The sequence below is a fragment of the Salmo salar genome, chromosome ssa14 (assembly GCF_905237065.1).
Source record: "Salmo salar chromosome ssa14, Ssal_v3.1, whole genome shotgun sequence".
NCBI lineage: Eukaryota > Metazoa > Chordata > Actinopteri > Salmoniformes > Salmonidae > Salmo > Salmo salar.
Window position 1 is genome coordinate 25,517,202 of NC_059455.1, and position 15,881 is coordinate 25,533,082.

Consider the following 15,881-nt stretch of genomic DNA (forward strand, 5'->3'; position numbering starts at 1 on the left):
AGCGAAAGCCTTGACCGTCAGCCAGTCAGTCAGACTGGGGGTAGCTTGGAAGCTTTCATCACTGCTTTGGCATGACGGATTGGCAGGCGAATCAATACGCTCTGTCTTTCCCTACTGTACAGGGAAGGCAGTTAGTATGAGTCATTCAGACGCCCAGACAGCCTTAATAAGCCTAATACTCTTTACAATCAGACAGGGTCTGTCTGGGGCACTCCAGGGTAGACAGCAGACGGGGGATGGAAGGGTGGGGGAGCAGGAGGGTTAAAAAGGCTTATTACTCCTGGAATTCATTCCATTGCCTTCAATTGCAAGAAGTCTTTAACCTTGCCACATGTTTAGATCAATAAAGAAGACCTTATGGATCGTACCAGATGATGTCATTTAGAATACAGGTGATGGCTTTGTTAGGAGAATAAACAGAGTCAATGGATAGAGAGAGAGAGAAAAAGAGAGACCGGGGGAGTAGGGGGTGAGTAGCATCCATTATCGAGACCATTCCCTTATAGCGTCATGCAGAAATATGAACTGAAAGTGATCACGGTGTGATCCTTGATTCCATACAGTCCTTTGATGTCAAATCAGCATTTTTTTTAAATGTTTGGATGAAAGTATATTGCAGTCCATTCACCTGAACTGTATTCACGACTCAAAGCCATTGCCGTTGGGTGCCCTTTAATAAAATCCAGCATTGTTTCATCAGAGCATAAAGTTGCCAGTAATAGTGAGCATGGCATTTAGAAGACTTATACTAGAATTTCATATGATGTAATTTAACAGGAGGGGGGGGACTCCAAATGTCCTTATATATATTTTTATTTAAATGTAAGACAACAGCCCAATATTTCATACAGGATTTTCAATACACCATAAGAGCACGATCAATCTGCAGTCTGATGCAGAACAACAGAGATCTATTGTGGCAATTGCAATACCATTGTCCTGCTGTTATGTTGATTCTGAAACTGTTGTGAAACATGCATTTCATGATCCCAATCCCAGTTTTCCACATTTCCATATCAAACCATGTCAGTTGTAAAAATTTCAACATGATGACATTGAAAACAATGAAGAGCCCAATACCACACACGCACCATAACGTCTCTCACTCTAAGGATGCATCCTAAATGAAAGCCTATTTCCTATTGTAACGGTTGTCGTCGGGAATGGAGGACCAAAACACAGCAGGAATGTGGATGCTCATCTTGTATTTATTTTAAGTCAAGAAAACACCAAAATAACAAAGAAAGAAAGAAAGACCGCACGAACAACAAAACAGTCTTGTCAGGCTCACACACACAAAACAAGAAACAACCTCCCACAAACACACCCTAATATATAGGACTCTCAATCAAAGGCAACTAGACAACCCCTGCCTTCAATTGAGAGTCCACACCCCAATTAACTACACATAGAAACAGACTAACTAGAAAGAACATAGAAATAGACTAACATATAGCAGTGACCAAAAAACCCGGAAATAATAAATCAAACACCCCACTACATAAACCATCACCCCGAAACACATAAACAAAATACCCTCTGCCACGTCCTGACCAAACTACAATAGCAAATAATCGTATTACTGGTCAGGACGTGACACCTATATAGTGTACTACTTTTAACCAGGGCACTATAAAGTGAATATGGTGCCATTTGGGACGTAGCCCAGTGCATTTCATACTGTAGAATGTGCTAAAGCCACAGGCTAGGAGAGACTAAGCTGGCAGGCAAACGCTCTGACAGCTTTTGCTTAATACGTCCTTGCTGTGCCCGACAGACAGCATTTAGGAGGCAGACAAACCCACACCCTGGGAAGTGGCTCGCTCCGGCCTGAACGGAGCAAAGAACCACCACCTTACCACAAGCAGCATCTGTTTGGGGGAGACACTTGGGCTCTGCCTACAGGAGCCCCTGTTAGACTATTAGATAAGCAGGCTGCAGTCCTATGAGCAATGGCTCTCAGTTTAGCACAATGCTGTCCACCTGAATTCCTGAAGATACAGGACAAACATAGCCACCGAAATGAACTAGACCAGACTTGGCCCCAGGGAACGGTCTATCCATAATTTGTGCTGAGGCAAATATGGGGAAAAAAGAGGTGTGTGTGATGGAATGTCAGAGCTGCAATTGTCTATTTTATTCATTGAAGTGGATGTGATGCGAAATATTTAGGACACATGATTAAATATAGCAGTGTGTAGAGTGCATTAAGGATAAAGAAGATGGTGACTACAGGCAATTGTTTTTCACTGTGCTTTCAGGTTCTGTGACACATTTCCTCTGGGATTTTGATGATTTCAATCACAGTAAAACACAGATGCATACTGAAAGTCTGATTCATAAATGTTGAATAAGAAACCAGTCATAAAATATTTAATCAGATCACATACTTGATTGGCAGCTTACAGACACCACCTCAGGTCACGTAAAACATAGACACACAGATATTGACAAGTAGCATCCATTATTGGATTCTTTATTTGCTAACCCATAGGCCTGGCTGGTGTGGTCTTCCATGAATAAATGATCAGAGGGATAAGTGGGATCTGATCTCCTGTCTGTCAGAGGAGAGAACAGCTCCCCCATTACTGACCCCAGCCTGACCTTCACCGTGACCTTCAGTTACCTCAGGGACACAACGCTCAGGTTCAGTGGAGGAGGAGCAGGGAATGTCATTCCAGCTTCATACAACACTGATTCAGCAAGAAAATCAATTTGCATCCTCTTTTTTTGCATCAAACCTTTCTGTCAGGTAAATCAGTCTGCCCTCCAAACTATCCATTTGAAAGACTTGGGAACAACCCATCTTAATGATATACACAGTCTGAGAGGAGATGAGCTGTCATGATGTTTTTAAAGGTCAGTCAAATCAACCGTAATATTTCAGTCAACTGTAATCAATTTCTGAATGGGAAATGAGGGGGGAAAGAATCTGTTTTTGGAAGTCTTGAATAAGAGTTAACTGTGGGTACGAGCTTGCCTAATGTATTGACTGCAGGTTGAAAACTGTGATAAAAGTGATAAAAGTGTCTGGATGAAATGTAATGGGAAACAGGCCCACTGCATCACACTCAAACAAAGACAAAACACACTGGCTCCTCAGTTCAGTCAAGCTCACCAACATTTTCTTAGAACAACTCAAGCTAAATGGACACTAACCACAAATGTAGACGCATTGGGGTGCCTTACTGTCCTGTCTTGACAGAATACAATGTCATAGATATGCCTTACTCAACCCAGTTAGTAAACTAACAATGTGAGGCCTGTGAATCTCACTCACAAGTCTTCAGCCCCAGCAACAGCAAGCAGGCTGGTGTAATAATACTGTGGATGAGAAACTTTTGAATTTCTTTGGATCTGCAGGTGTCTGACCCTCTTGGTTTGAGTTAACTGATGAAGTAACATATGGTTCTCTGATTAGACAGACTTTTATAAATCCCACGCAACATTTTCCACTACTGATTCTATTAAAAAGGATTCTATGGAGAGACAGTTTCTCGACTGTGTCCAACTCGCTAATAATCACTAAAATGAAAGCTCGACAGTCAGGGATTTTGAGGGGGAAAACAAACTCAATTTAATAAAAAAGAACTAAAACCTAATCAAAACGGTGTAGAAATGATAATGGACCTAGATTCATACAGTTTCTTGAATGTGTCCAGCTCACTTGTAATCACAGAAAAGAAAGCTAGACAGTCAGGGAGCATCAAAAAAATTTAAAACGATGGATAGAAGACAATTTTTGGCAAGTTTTTACTGCAAGGAAATATAACCAATTTTCAGTGAGGCCCTCCAGACCTCGTTGAAGGCGAGGGGTAAAATGAGTTTAACACCCCTTGTTTAGTGCTTAAGATTTGTTAATTGGAAATCAGAATCAGCAATTTTGGAAAAAGGGCCCATATCAGGCGATATCTTTACATTACACGTTTTTGATATTCTAGAGAATACAGACCATTTCCAATGCATATTTTGAGGTTTGTGGATTTGCACCATATACTAACAAATTCTGAATCCAGATGTGTCTTTTAGACATATATGATATTGGGATTACTCCGAATATCACACATGGACATTTCCTATGGCCGGATATGGACTCATTCAATATCCTGAGATATGTGACATCATATTTTCTCTCATCATGTTGACAATACTAACTGTATACATTGCATATCTGTGTTTTTTCAACACATTCAAGATATTAAGCTATATTGATTCCAGATAGGCTTCTCTTGGCTGAGGTCCATATCCAGATCTTAATATGCTTTTTGATATACTGAAAAAAAGGACAATTTCTGATGCATTTCTGAGTTTTCAGCACACGCTCAATAATTTGACAAAATATGAAATCCATATTTTTCTTTCATGCACAAATCATTTTTGGATTCCCTTAGTACATCATACATGGTATGGCCGGATATTGACTCATTAGATATCCTGAGATAGGCCAATGTGAACATCTTATTTTCTCTATTTGATCATAAATACTGACAGTAGGTCTACATAGTATATTTTCTCAGCACATACAATGCATATGATCTTGACTGAGGCTCATTTCAGGATCTTGATATGCTTTTTGATATGCTAAATAAGGACATGCTCAATAATTTGGCAAATATTAAATCCATATAATTCTTTCAGACATTAGCTAAACTTTTAAAAATGTTTAGGCTTATTGTATTACTGGATAATATAAGATAGCTAGCTAACTAACTTAGCTAGCAACTTAGCTAGCTAGCTTGTTCCTGTTAGCTAGTTTTCTCATCATGAATGAAGCAGGTAGAGTTTCTACCTTGTTGTATGCTTATCTGAAATTACAATATTTTCTTGCAATATTGACACAATTTTGATGAATGATTTATGCATTGACAGTTTGGAGTGGATCACAGGCCAACACTACCACCATGTTGGGTCTGGACTGCGAAGGACCGGCACCAGCACCGCTGACAACCCAATCTGCACCCATCGCATCAATCATCCATAACACACAGAGCAGGCAGGGGTATTGAGGGTGTGCAACTTTAATTTTCTGTTAAATAAACAAAATACATTTTTAGCGAAGATTGATCGACATTTGCATCTTTACAGGAAACGTGTAGTAATTGGAGCTCTGGATTTGCTATGCTGTATTTTTTAAACAGAAATAGCAGAGATGTACTTTGGATTAAATATGAAGATGTTTGCCTTTTCGTGCCTTGTATCCTACTACTAAATATGGTACAAATGCTCATATATGCCATCTTCATGTGAAGAAGCACAATGATTTTCGGCGCCTGAACAGGTCAAATCATTTGGGCGCTGGACATTGATCATGAGTCGGATTTATGGGGATGAATATTAAATATCATAAGGATATCTACTGAAATGGTTAATAAAATAAAACAATGTGGATCCATAAATGCTCAGGTAATGACTACAGATATGATACATTTCTGAAAGTATGTGGATCCGTTCATGCCTAACTATAAAGGCATGTTGACACATACCCTTTCCGGAGTTAAAATATTCAACAAGTATGTAAGCGGGTGCACGTGCATCAGGTGCATGTCTTGAGGAGATCTCAACCCAGATATTTCCCTGGACTCATACAGTAGCAGGGAGATTTCTGAGGTCCGGATTGGACATAGAAACTGTTCCATTACGTAGAGTATCCAAGCTCCATATATGAAATTAAGGACATGGGTATCTGGAGGATGTCAACGCCTTATATCTAATAAAATGTCAGATATCCGGAAATATAAAGATAAAATATCCCCTGATATTGACCCTTTTCGCCCAGTGGAGTCTTTATTGTTCTGAGATTGGAAAGATGTGATTTTGGTGGGGTAGGGGTAAAACAACTTGAATATGTTTCTTTTCTCCAAAGTGAACAGCATTTTTCACACTGGAATCTGGCAACACTTGCGCATCATCATCTACTTGCACATCATCACCTGCACATCTATCACTCCAGTGTTAATGCTAAATTGTAATTATTTCACCTCTATGGCCTATTTATTGCCTTATCTCCCTACTCTTCTACATTTGCACACACTGTACATAGATTTTTCTATTGTGTTATTGACTGTACATTTGTTTATGTGTAACTGTGTTGTTGTTTTTGTCGCACTGCTTTGCTTTATCTTGGCCAGGTCGCAGTTGTAAATGAGAACTTGTTCTCAACTGGCCTACCTGGTTAAATAAAGGTTAAATAAAATTAAAATAAAAAACACAAAACCTGGCTGTTAATTTCATATCTCTAACCAGGTTTTCAGCAACATCAATGCTGACCTCCATATTGTTCGAAGTACTGTCTGTCTCTGATGGAAAAGCTACAAAATATTTTTCAGCTAACTGAGCACAGCTAATGCAACAGACAGGTAGGGGGACTGGGAGCGGCAGGTAGCCTAGCGGTTTGAGCGCTGGGCCAGTAACCAAAAGGTTGCTAGTTTGAATCGCCGAGCAGACAAGGTGAAAAATATGTCCATCTGCCCTTGAGCAAGACACTTAACCCTAATTGCTCCAGGGTCGCCATCAATAATGGCTGATCCCTAGCCGTGACCCCATTCTCCGAGGGTGTCTCAGGGGAAGTTGGGATATGCAAACAACAAATGTGAAAAATGACAAATATAAGCACCCCTTTTTGAGGTAGAGCCAATCCACTGAACACACCTGATGAAAACAGGTAGGGGAGAGGATGTGGGGAGGGGGGGGGCAGCTTGCATCACAGAGGACAGAAAGAAAGAAAGAAAGAAAGAAAGAAAGAAAGAAAGAAAGAAAGAAAGAAAGAAAGAAAGAAAGAAAGAAAGAAAGAAAGAAAGAAAGAAAGAAAGAAAGAAAGAAAGAAAGAAAGAAAGAAAGAGAGCGAGCATGTGGTGCCACTCTACTGAACCCACCTGATGCTACTCATGCTGCCTGTCTCAGATCCTAGCTTGCATCGCTCCAGTTGGGTGGCGACAATCTGCCGCTCGGCTTCCAGTTCTCGAGTCAGTCGCTCAAATTGCAGCTCCTGTAAAGAAAAGAAAAGGTTATTGTCAATAAGCCTATCTATATTGTGCCACAAAGGATCTAGCTTACTGTATTCATGAATCTTTCTCAAATTGTTCTTATGAGGATTGTGACAATTCAAATGCTTCAAAACATTCAGTTATTGTAGCCTAACCACGCACACCCTCAACACTGGGGTCCCTCAGGGGTGTGTGCTTAGCCCTTGTACTCCCCATTTACCCACAACTGTCTGGCCACGCACGACTCCAACTCCATCATCAAGTTTGCTGACAACACAACGGTGGTAGGGAGGAGGTCAAAGAACTGGCAGTGTGGTGCCAGGACAACAACCTCTCCTACAACGTCAGCAAGACCAAGGAGCTGATTGTAGACTACGGGAAACAGTGGGGAGGGGGAAATATACAGCTGCACCATTGAGTGCATCCTGACTGGTTGTTACACCATCTGGTATGGCAACCGCACCACCCGTGACCGGAAGGCCCTACAAAGGGTGGTGCCAATGACACATCGCATCACTGGGGGTGAGCTCCAAGCCATCCAGGACGTACAGATGTAGGATCTTAATTTGAGCCAGTTTGCTGCAGCAGGAAAATGATTCTGGAGCAACAGGAAATGTGAATTATTATGTGGATTATAATTAATGGACATTTTGTAGGGGTTAATACATTTTTTGTTAGGGCAAATCAAGTCTGACATTTCAAAGTGGAAATTATAAACTTTAGAAGCCTTTTTAAAACTCAAATACACTACAAGTTTGCATTTCCTGCTGTGCAGGAAAATTCTCAGCAACAAAAAAGTGATAAAATGAAGATCCTACATCTGTATATGTCAGGTGGTTTGTCAAAGACTGCAGCCACCTGAGACATGGACTGTTCTCCATTCTCCTGTCCAGCAGGCGGTACCGGTGCATCAAGGCTCAGACCAACAGACTCCTAAACAGCTTCTGTCCCCTGGCAATAAGACTGTTAAATGGCTAATGACTACTGCTCTCCCTCTCCCACAGACTATCCACACTGACTCTATGTCCATCCACAGGTCTCTACCCACTCAGACACAACCTACGCTGCTGCTAATTTGATTATTGATTAGAAGTTTTACACCATTAAACTGCTGTCCATTGATTATTGATTGCCATTACCATTAGTATTTATCTATTTATCCTCTACTGGTCACGATTACTCCTGTTTACATGACATTACCATTAATACATTCCCCTAAATATTTATATATTGGTACTACCAGTCACTTTTCAGCCCTGTTAACATATATATGCTACTACCAGTCACTTTTCAGCTTTGTTAACATATATATTCGTACTACCAGTCACTTTTCAGCCCTGTTAACATATATATTCTACTACCAGTCACTTTTCAGCCCTGTTAACATATATATCCTACTACCGGTGACTTTTCAGCCCTGTTAACATATATATCCTACTACCAATCACTTTTCAGCCCTGTTAACATATATATCCTACTACCAATCACTTTTCAGCTCTGTTAACATATATATCCTACTACCAATCACTTTTCAGCCCTGTTAACATATATATCCTACTACCAATCACTTTTTAGCCCTGTTAACATATATATCCTACTACCAATCACTTTTCAGCCCTGTTAACATATATATCCTACTACCAGTCACTTTTCAGCCCTGTTAACATATATATCCTACTACCAGTCACTTTTCAGCCCTGTTAACATATATACCCTACTACCAGTCACTTTTCAGCCCTGTTAACATATATATCCTACTACCAGTCACTTTTCAGCCCTGTTAACATATATATCCTACTACCAATCACTTTGTATGTATAAACCCACTTCAACCACATCAGTACCTCTGCACATTGAATAAGGTACGGGCACTAACCTTTATATACTTGAATTCTCATGTTTCTAACTCACATCTTAGTTATTTTGTTGGTTTTAATTGTACTTTTCATTCTAGTTTCTATTATTATCTATATTATTATCACCGCATTGTAGCCTAGTGGTTAAAGCGTTTGACTAGTAAGGGAAAGTTTGCACGATCCAATCCCCGAGCTGACAAGGTAAAAATCTGTCGTTCTGCCCCTGAACAAGGCAGTTAACCCACTGTTCCTAGGCCGTCATTGAAAATAAGAATTTGTTCTTAACTGACTGGCCTAGTTAAATAAAGGTAAAATAAAATAAAAATACAATTGTTGGAAAGAGCTCTCAAGATAAGAATTTCACTGTACTGTTTTACACCTATTGTATTCTGTGCACATGGCGAATACACTTTGAAACTTGGGTAGCACTTTATAATAACTTCACGTAATAAAGTATTTATAATGGCTTAGTAAACAGTTTATTCATAATTTATTAATCATTACTCCAACATCTGTAAATGTTAGTAACCTAGTTAATCATACATTTATAAACAACTTTTAAAGTATTTCATAATGATTCATAAGATCATCCATAAAATCATTTATTAATCATTAGTTAAGTCTTTTTACTTGGCCTCATCTAAAGTGTGGGCTATATATAATGTATAAATACTTTATTCATGTTTTGAGTGACAGGTGTAATTTCTCACAAAAAGATGGACATGCCATTGGTAGACATTGCAGCAGTACCTGATGCCTCAAAATGGCCGAGAACATATCAATGGTTAAACAATAAGCACACAATACAGAGGATGTTTAAGAAAATATATTGACAAAAACAGTCTGTTGTAATAGTGTGATGTGTAACTTCAGACACACTCTATGCTGAGTAAAATAACGTTTTTAGTCAGAAAATGCTAACATAAGCGTTTCTTGGCAGTGACTTTTCTACAAAAACCAAAGTGTGGATTGCAGTCACTCCTTAGAGCAGTCTAATCTTGGATAACCCAGAATTAAAATCTTGCATAATTTGGTCAGCTGCATGATTAAGTTCTGGGCCATACATGTTAGAAATTGGGAGTTCCGGTTTGCAAAGTCTCCACACTCGCAAAAGAAAACAGCCAAAGACCACTGCTTACGAGGTAAGGAAACACATATCTGAATACATCCCATTATTTTTGAGCTACTACCCCAGTAAAGGTGCCGCCAAACAAACCATGTGTGAAAATAGTCTGTGCTTAAAAGACTGAAGCACAGGAAACATTTAAAGGTTATACATAAAGGTTATACGTAATTGTAAGGTTGACATTTTTTATACAATTTAAATGTGATATACAATGAGTGCACAAAACATTAGGAACACCTGCTATTTCCATGACATAGACTGACCAGATGAATCAAAATCAAATCAAATTTTATTTGTCACATGCGCCGAATACAACAGGTGTAAACCTTACAGTGAAATGCTTACATACAAGCCCTTAACCAACAATGCAGTTTTAAGAAAATCCCTAAAAAAGTAAGAGTTAAGAATAACAAATAATTAAAGAGCAGCAGTAAATAACAACAGTGGGGCTATATACAGGGGGTACCGGTACAGAGTCAATGTGGGGGGGCACCGGTGTCAAGGTAATTGAGATAATTATGTACATGTAGGTAGTTATTATTATTCAATTATTATTACAGTTATTAAAGTGGCTATGCATAGATAATGACAGAGAGCAGCAGCGTGGGGGGGTGGGGGGGGGGGGGGGGTGGCAATGCAAATAGTCTGGGTAGCCATTTGATTAGTTGTTCAGGAGTCTTATGGCTTGAGGGTAGAAGCTGTTTAGAAGCCTCTTGGACCAGACTTGGCACTCCGGTACCACTTTCAGTACCGCTTGCCCTGCGGTAGCAGAGAGAACAGTCTATGACTAGGGTGGCTGGAGTCCTTGACCATTTTTAGGGCCTTTCTCTGACACCGCTTGGTATAGAGGTCCTGGATGGCAAGAAGCTTGGCCCCGGTGATGTACTGGGCCATACGCAGTACCATCTGTAGTGCCTTGCGGTCGGAGGCCGAGCAGTTGCCATACCAGGCAGTGATGCAACCCGTCAGGATGCTCTCGATGGTGCAGCTATAAAACCTTTTGATGATCTGAGGACCCATGCCAAATCTTTTCAGTCTCCTGAGGGGGAATAGGTTTTGTCGTGCCCTCTTCACGACTGTCTTGGTGTGCTTGGACCATGTTAGTTTGTTGGTGATGTGGATGCCAAGGAACTTGAAGCTCTCAACCTACTCCACTACAGCCCCGTCGATGAGAATGGGGGTGTGCTCAGTTCTCCTTTTCCTGTAGTCAACAATCATCTCCTTTGTCTTGATTATGTTGAGGGATAGGTTGTTGTCCTTGCACCACATGGTCAGATCTCTGACCTCCTCCCTATAGGCTGTCTCATCTTTGTAGGTGATCAGGCCTACCACTGATCAACTTAATGATGGTGTTGGAGTCATGCCTGGCTGTGCAGTCATAAGTGAACAGGGAGTACAGGAGGGGACTGAGCACGCATCCCTGAGGGGCCCCCGTGTTGAGGATCAGCGTGGCGGATGTGTAGTTACCTACCCTTAACACCTGGTGGCGGACCGTCAGGAAGTCCAGGATCCAGTTGCAGAGGGAGGTGTTCAGTCCCAGGGTCTTTAGCTTAGTGATGACCTTTGAGGGCACTATGGTGTTGAACACTGAGCTGTAGTCAATGAATAGCATTCTCACATAGGTGTTCCTTTTGTCCAGGTGGGAAAGGGCAGTGTGGAGTGCAATAGAAATTGCATCATCTGTGGATCTGTTAGGGCGGTATGTAAATTGGAGTGGGTCTAGGGTTTCTGGTATAATTGTTTTGATGTGAGCCATGACCAGTCTTTCAAAGCACTTCATGGCTACAGACGTGAGTGCTATGGGTCGGTAGTCATTTAGGCAGGTTACCTTAGTGTTCTTGGGCACAGGGACTATGGTGGTCTGCTTAAAACATGTTGGTATTACAGACTCAGACAGGGAGAGGTTGAAAATGTCAGTGAATTCACTTGCCAGTTGGTCAGCGCATGCTCGGAGTACACTTCCTGGTAATCCGTCTGGCCCAGCGGCCTTGTGAATATTGACCTGTTAAAAGGTCTTACTCACATCGACTGCGGAGAGCGTGATCACACAATCGTCCGGAACAGCTGATGTCTCATACATGTTTCAGTGTTACTTGCCTCAAAGCATAGAAGTTATTTAGAGTCCCACTCCTTGAAAGCGGCAGCTCTACCCTTTAGCTCGGTGCGAATGTTGCCTGTAATCCATGGCTTCTGGTTGGGGTATGTAGGTACAGTCACTGTGGGGACGACGTCCTCGATACACTTATTGATAAAGCCAGTGACTGATGTGGTGTACTCCTCAATGCCATCGGAAGAAACAAGGAACATATTCCAGTCTGTGCTAGCAAAACAGTCCTGTAGCTTAGCATCTTCTTCATCTGACCACTTTTTTATAGACAGAGTCACTGGTGCTTCCTGCTTTGATGTTTGCTTGTAAGCAGGAATCAGGAGGATAGAGTCATGGTGAGATTTGCCAAATGGAGGGCAAGGGAGGCTTTGTACACGTCTCTGTGTGTGGAGTAAAGGTGGTCTAGAATTGTTAACACTCTGGTTGCACATTTAACATGCTAATAGAAATGAGGTAAAACTGATTTAAGTTTCCCTGCATTGAAGTACCCGGCCACTAGGAGCGCCGCCTCTGGATGAGTGTTTTCCTGTTGCTTATGGCGGACTACAGCTCATTGAGTGCGGTTTTAGTGCCAGCCTCGGTCTGTTGTGGTATCTTGACAGCTATGAAAAATACAGATGAAAACTCTAGATAGATAGTGTGATCTACAGCTTATCATGAGATACTCATCCTCAGGCGAACAAAACCCTGAGACTTGCTTAGATATCGTGCACCAGCTATTGTTTATAAATATGCATAGGCCCACGCCCTGTGTCTTACCAGAGGCTGCTGTTCTGTCCTGCCGATAGAGTGTATAACCCGCCAGCTGTATGTTCTTAATGTTGTCGTTCAGCCACGACTCAGTGAAACAAAACATATTACAGTTTTTAATGTCCCGTTGGTAGGATATTCGTGCTTTCAGTTCGTCCCATTTATTTTCCAGCGATTGAAAGTTAGCTAGCAGAATGGAAGGCAAGGGCAGATTAGCCACTCGTCGCCTGATCCTCACAAGGCATCCTGATCTCTTTCCGCGAAACCTGTGTTTTCTTTTCCAGCGAATCACGGGGATTTGGGCCTGGTCTGGTGTCCATAGTATATCCCTCGCGTCCGACTCATTGAAGAAGAACTCCTCGTCCAATCTGAGGTCAGTAATCCCAGTTCTGATGTCCAGAAACTCTTTTTGGTCATAAGAGACGGTAGCAGCAACATTATGTACAAAACATCTTACAAACAATGGGAAAAAAACTAAACAGCATGGTTGGTTAAAAGCCGATAAGACGGCAGCCCTAACCTCCGGCGCCATCTTGATAATCCAGGTGAAAGCTATGATCCCTTATTGATGTCACCTGTTAAATCCACTTCAATCAGTGTAGATGAAGGGAAGGAGACGGGTAAAATAATTTTAAGCCTCAAGATATGGATTGTGTATGTGTGCCATTCAGAGGGTACATGGGCAAGACAAAATATTTAAGTACCTTTGAACAGGATATGGTAGTAGGTGTGAGGCGCACCGGTTTGAGTGTGTCAAGAACTGCAATGCTGCTTGGTTTTTCATGCTCAACAGTTTCCTGTGTGTATCAAGAATGGTCCACCACCCAAAGGACATCCGGCCAACTTGACACAACTGTAGGAAGCATTGGAGTCAACATGGGACATCATCCCTGTGGAACACTTCCGACACCTTGTAGAGTCCATGCCTCAACGGTGTTCCTAATATTTTGTACACAATGTATTTCCTTTAACATCATGCGTTGTGTGCTTATTCTTTAATCATTGATATGTTCTAGGCTATTTTGAGACCTTAAGGAGAATTAAGTACTGCTGGAATGTCTGCCAATGGCATGTCCATCTTTTTGTGAGAAATTACACTGGTCACAAAACATTTACAAAGTATACATTTCCCACACTTTAGACAAGGCCACATAAAAATAATTAACTAATTATTAGTAAATGGTTTATAAGGACCTATATTAAACATCTTATGAATGGAGTAATGATTAATACATTATTAATGAAATATTTACTAATACATTATACATGCTTTGTTATGTGGGGTTATTATGAAGTGCTAACAAAAATGTAAACTAAATCATATACATTCACAGTTGGAAATTAATACTAGTAGCTTGTGTTGATGCAATTGGTAGATTTACACCAAAGTTCAATTTACAGTATGTCTACTAATGCACATTTTAAGTAATGATTAATTTAGTAAAGCACGTTTTAGGTAAAGAGCTAATGATTAAGAAACTACACTTGCCAAACCATACCCCAAATCAGTAACTGTTAGAATAGATATACCGTGTTGTATGAAATGAAGTGACAAACATGCCTGGGCTAAGAGAACAAAATCCCCAAGCACCTCTTAAGAATAATTACTGAGAACATCCCATCTGAGCAATGAGCCTCAGGCAACTCCAGTCAATACAAACTGTCCACTTTTTCTGTGACAAGGCTGAAATTAGTCCAGTGCCCACAAGGTCAAACACTCTCCCTGGAGCAGTTAAACTAAAGACTGCTACAAAATGTATCACCTTTTATTTTGGGCAAAAGCCCAGAGGATCGAGGTCCACAGAAATATCCCATTAAACTCGATGAAGAAAGATCCATATACAACTGTTTTTAAACAGACTTTGAGCTACTTGTATACTATCACAGTACATGAGTCAGTAGACTTGCATTCAAATGTACTTCCCTTGGTATAATAGTTTCATTTACATAACTTTGTACATGCAAGCAACTGTAAACTGTTGATATTGTCTGTCTTAGTTATCTAGATCTTCCAATATACATATTTTGCATAACTTATAAATAACTCAACTTCATATTTTTTCAGCACAAATAAACTTTGTTCTGAGAAGATGCAGTTGGGATAGAAGAACGAAGAACAAAGGACCAACAAAGTTGAAGTGCTTGTTTTAGTTTATGTGGGAGCAAACTAGCTACCTGACGGAATTCAATCAGAGCTGCAAACAACAAAACCACTGACCCACAATATTCCCTCCAAATGGAGCATAGCAAGAAAACACCTGTTACCACTGATGGAGTATCAGAATGAAAGTTAACAAAGCCATACCTTCACATGGACCATACTTCATTGAAAGTGACAAACGCACAGAAATCCCACTTTTTGCCCCATCCACATGTCTAGAAGTTCATCTGTCCATATTGAGAAACCGTCATTAGAAACCTGCAAGCCCAGTAGTGACTGCCTCCAAGCAGTAAAGAATAGGAGTTCAGCTAGGCACAAAGGTCTCCATGGCAACAGATAATTTAGAACCCCTTTGGAATTACTTATGCAACATTGCATCACAAAAGGACCCTCCCACCAGTCTGCCTGCCAAATCCTGCCGCTTTCCAATCACTCTTTTGACTGCTCCTCTCCTCAACACCATCTGCACCCCCCACTGAAAAAGCAGAGAGGGGGTAGCTGGGTGGAGGTGGTGACGGGAGCAATGGAGTGGGGGGACGGAAAAGCTACAAAGACTGGAAGGATTGTGAGTGTAAGTAGTGTGGGGTTGAGCCAGCAGAAATGTCTCCTCTCCCTCTCTTCTGGCCATAGTTTTGCATTGTGCTCTCCAGGGATACACAGTGACTGCTGTGCCTCGCTGAGAACTTAGGTAATACACAATACAGTCACTCTTTAAATATAGCTCTGTAAAAAAGACAGGAGACAGGAAGAGAGGGCCACAGTGGCTTGGGAAGTCACTATTTACTTCCTGTCACTCACACCATAAACTCTGCATATTTATATCGTGTATGATGCATTGTAGTGAAGAAAGTATTTCAGGGGACCCAAGAAAGACAGTCATAAGATAATGAGGTAGTCA

At 40.9% G+C, this 15,881-nt stretch overlaps 1 protein-coding gene across 8 annotated transcripts in view; it reads right to left on the bottom strand.

Annotated features, from left to right (window-relative positions):
- LOC106569223 (catenin delta-2) overlaps positions 1 to 15,881 on the bottom strand; it is a 140,854-nt gene that overhangs the window by 91,466 nt on the left and 33,507 nt on the right. For 7 of the 8 annotated variants that reach the window (XM_014140372.2, XM_014140374.2, XM_014140371.2 and 4 more), the window contains exon 3: positions 6,873 to 6,985. In XM_014140372.2, coding sequence (XP_013995847.1) covers positions 6,873 to 6,985 — 113 coding nt within the window. Of the gene's footprint in view, positions 1 to 6,872; positions 6,986 to 15,127; positions 15,296 to 15,881 lie in introns of those variants that run through there. The other variant, XM_014140378.2, reaches the window with a different exon arrangement.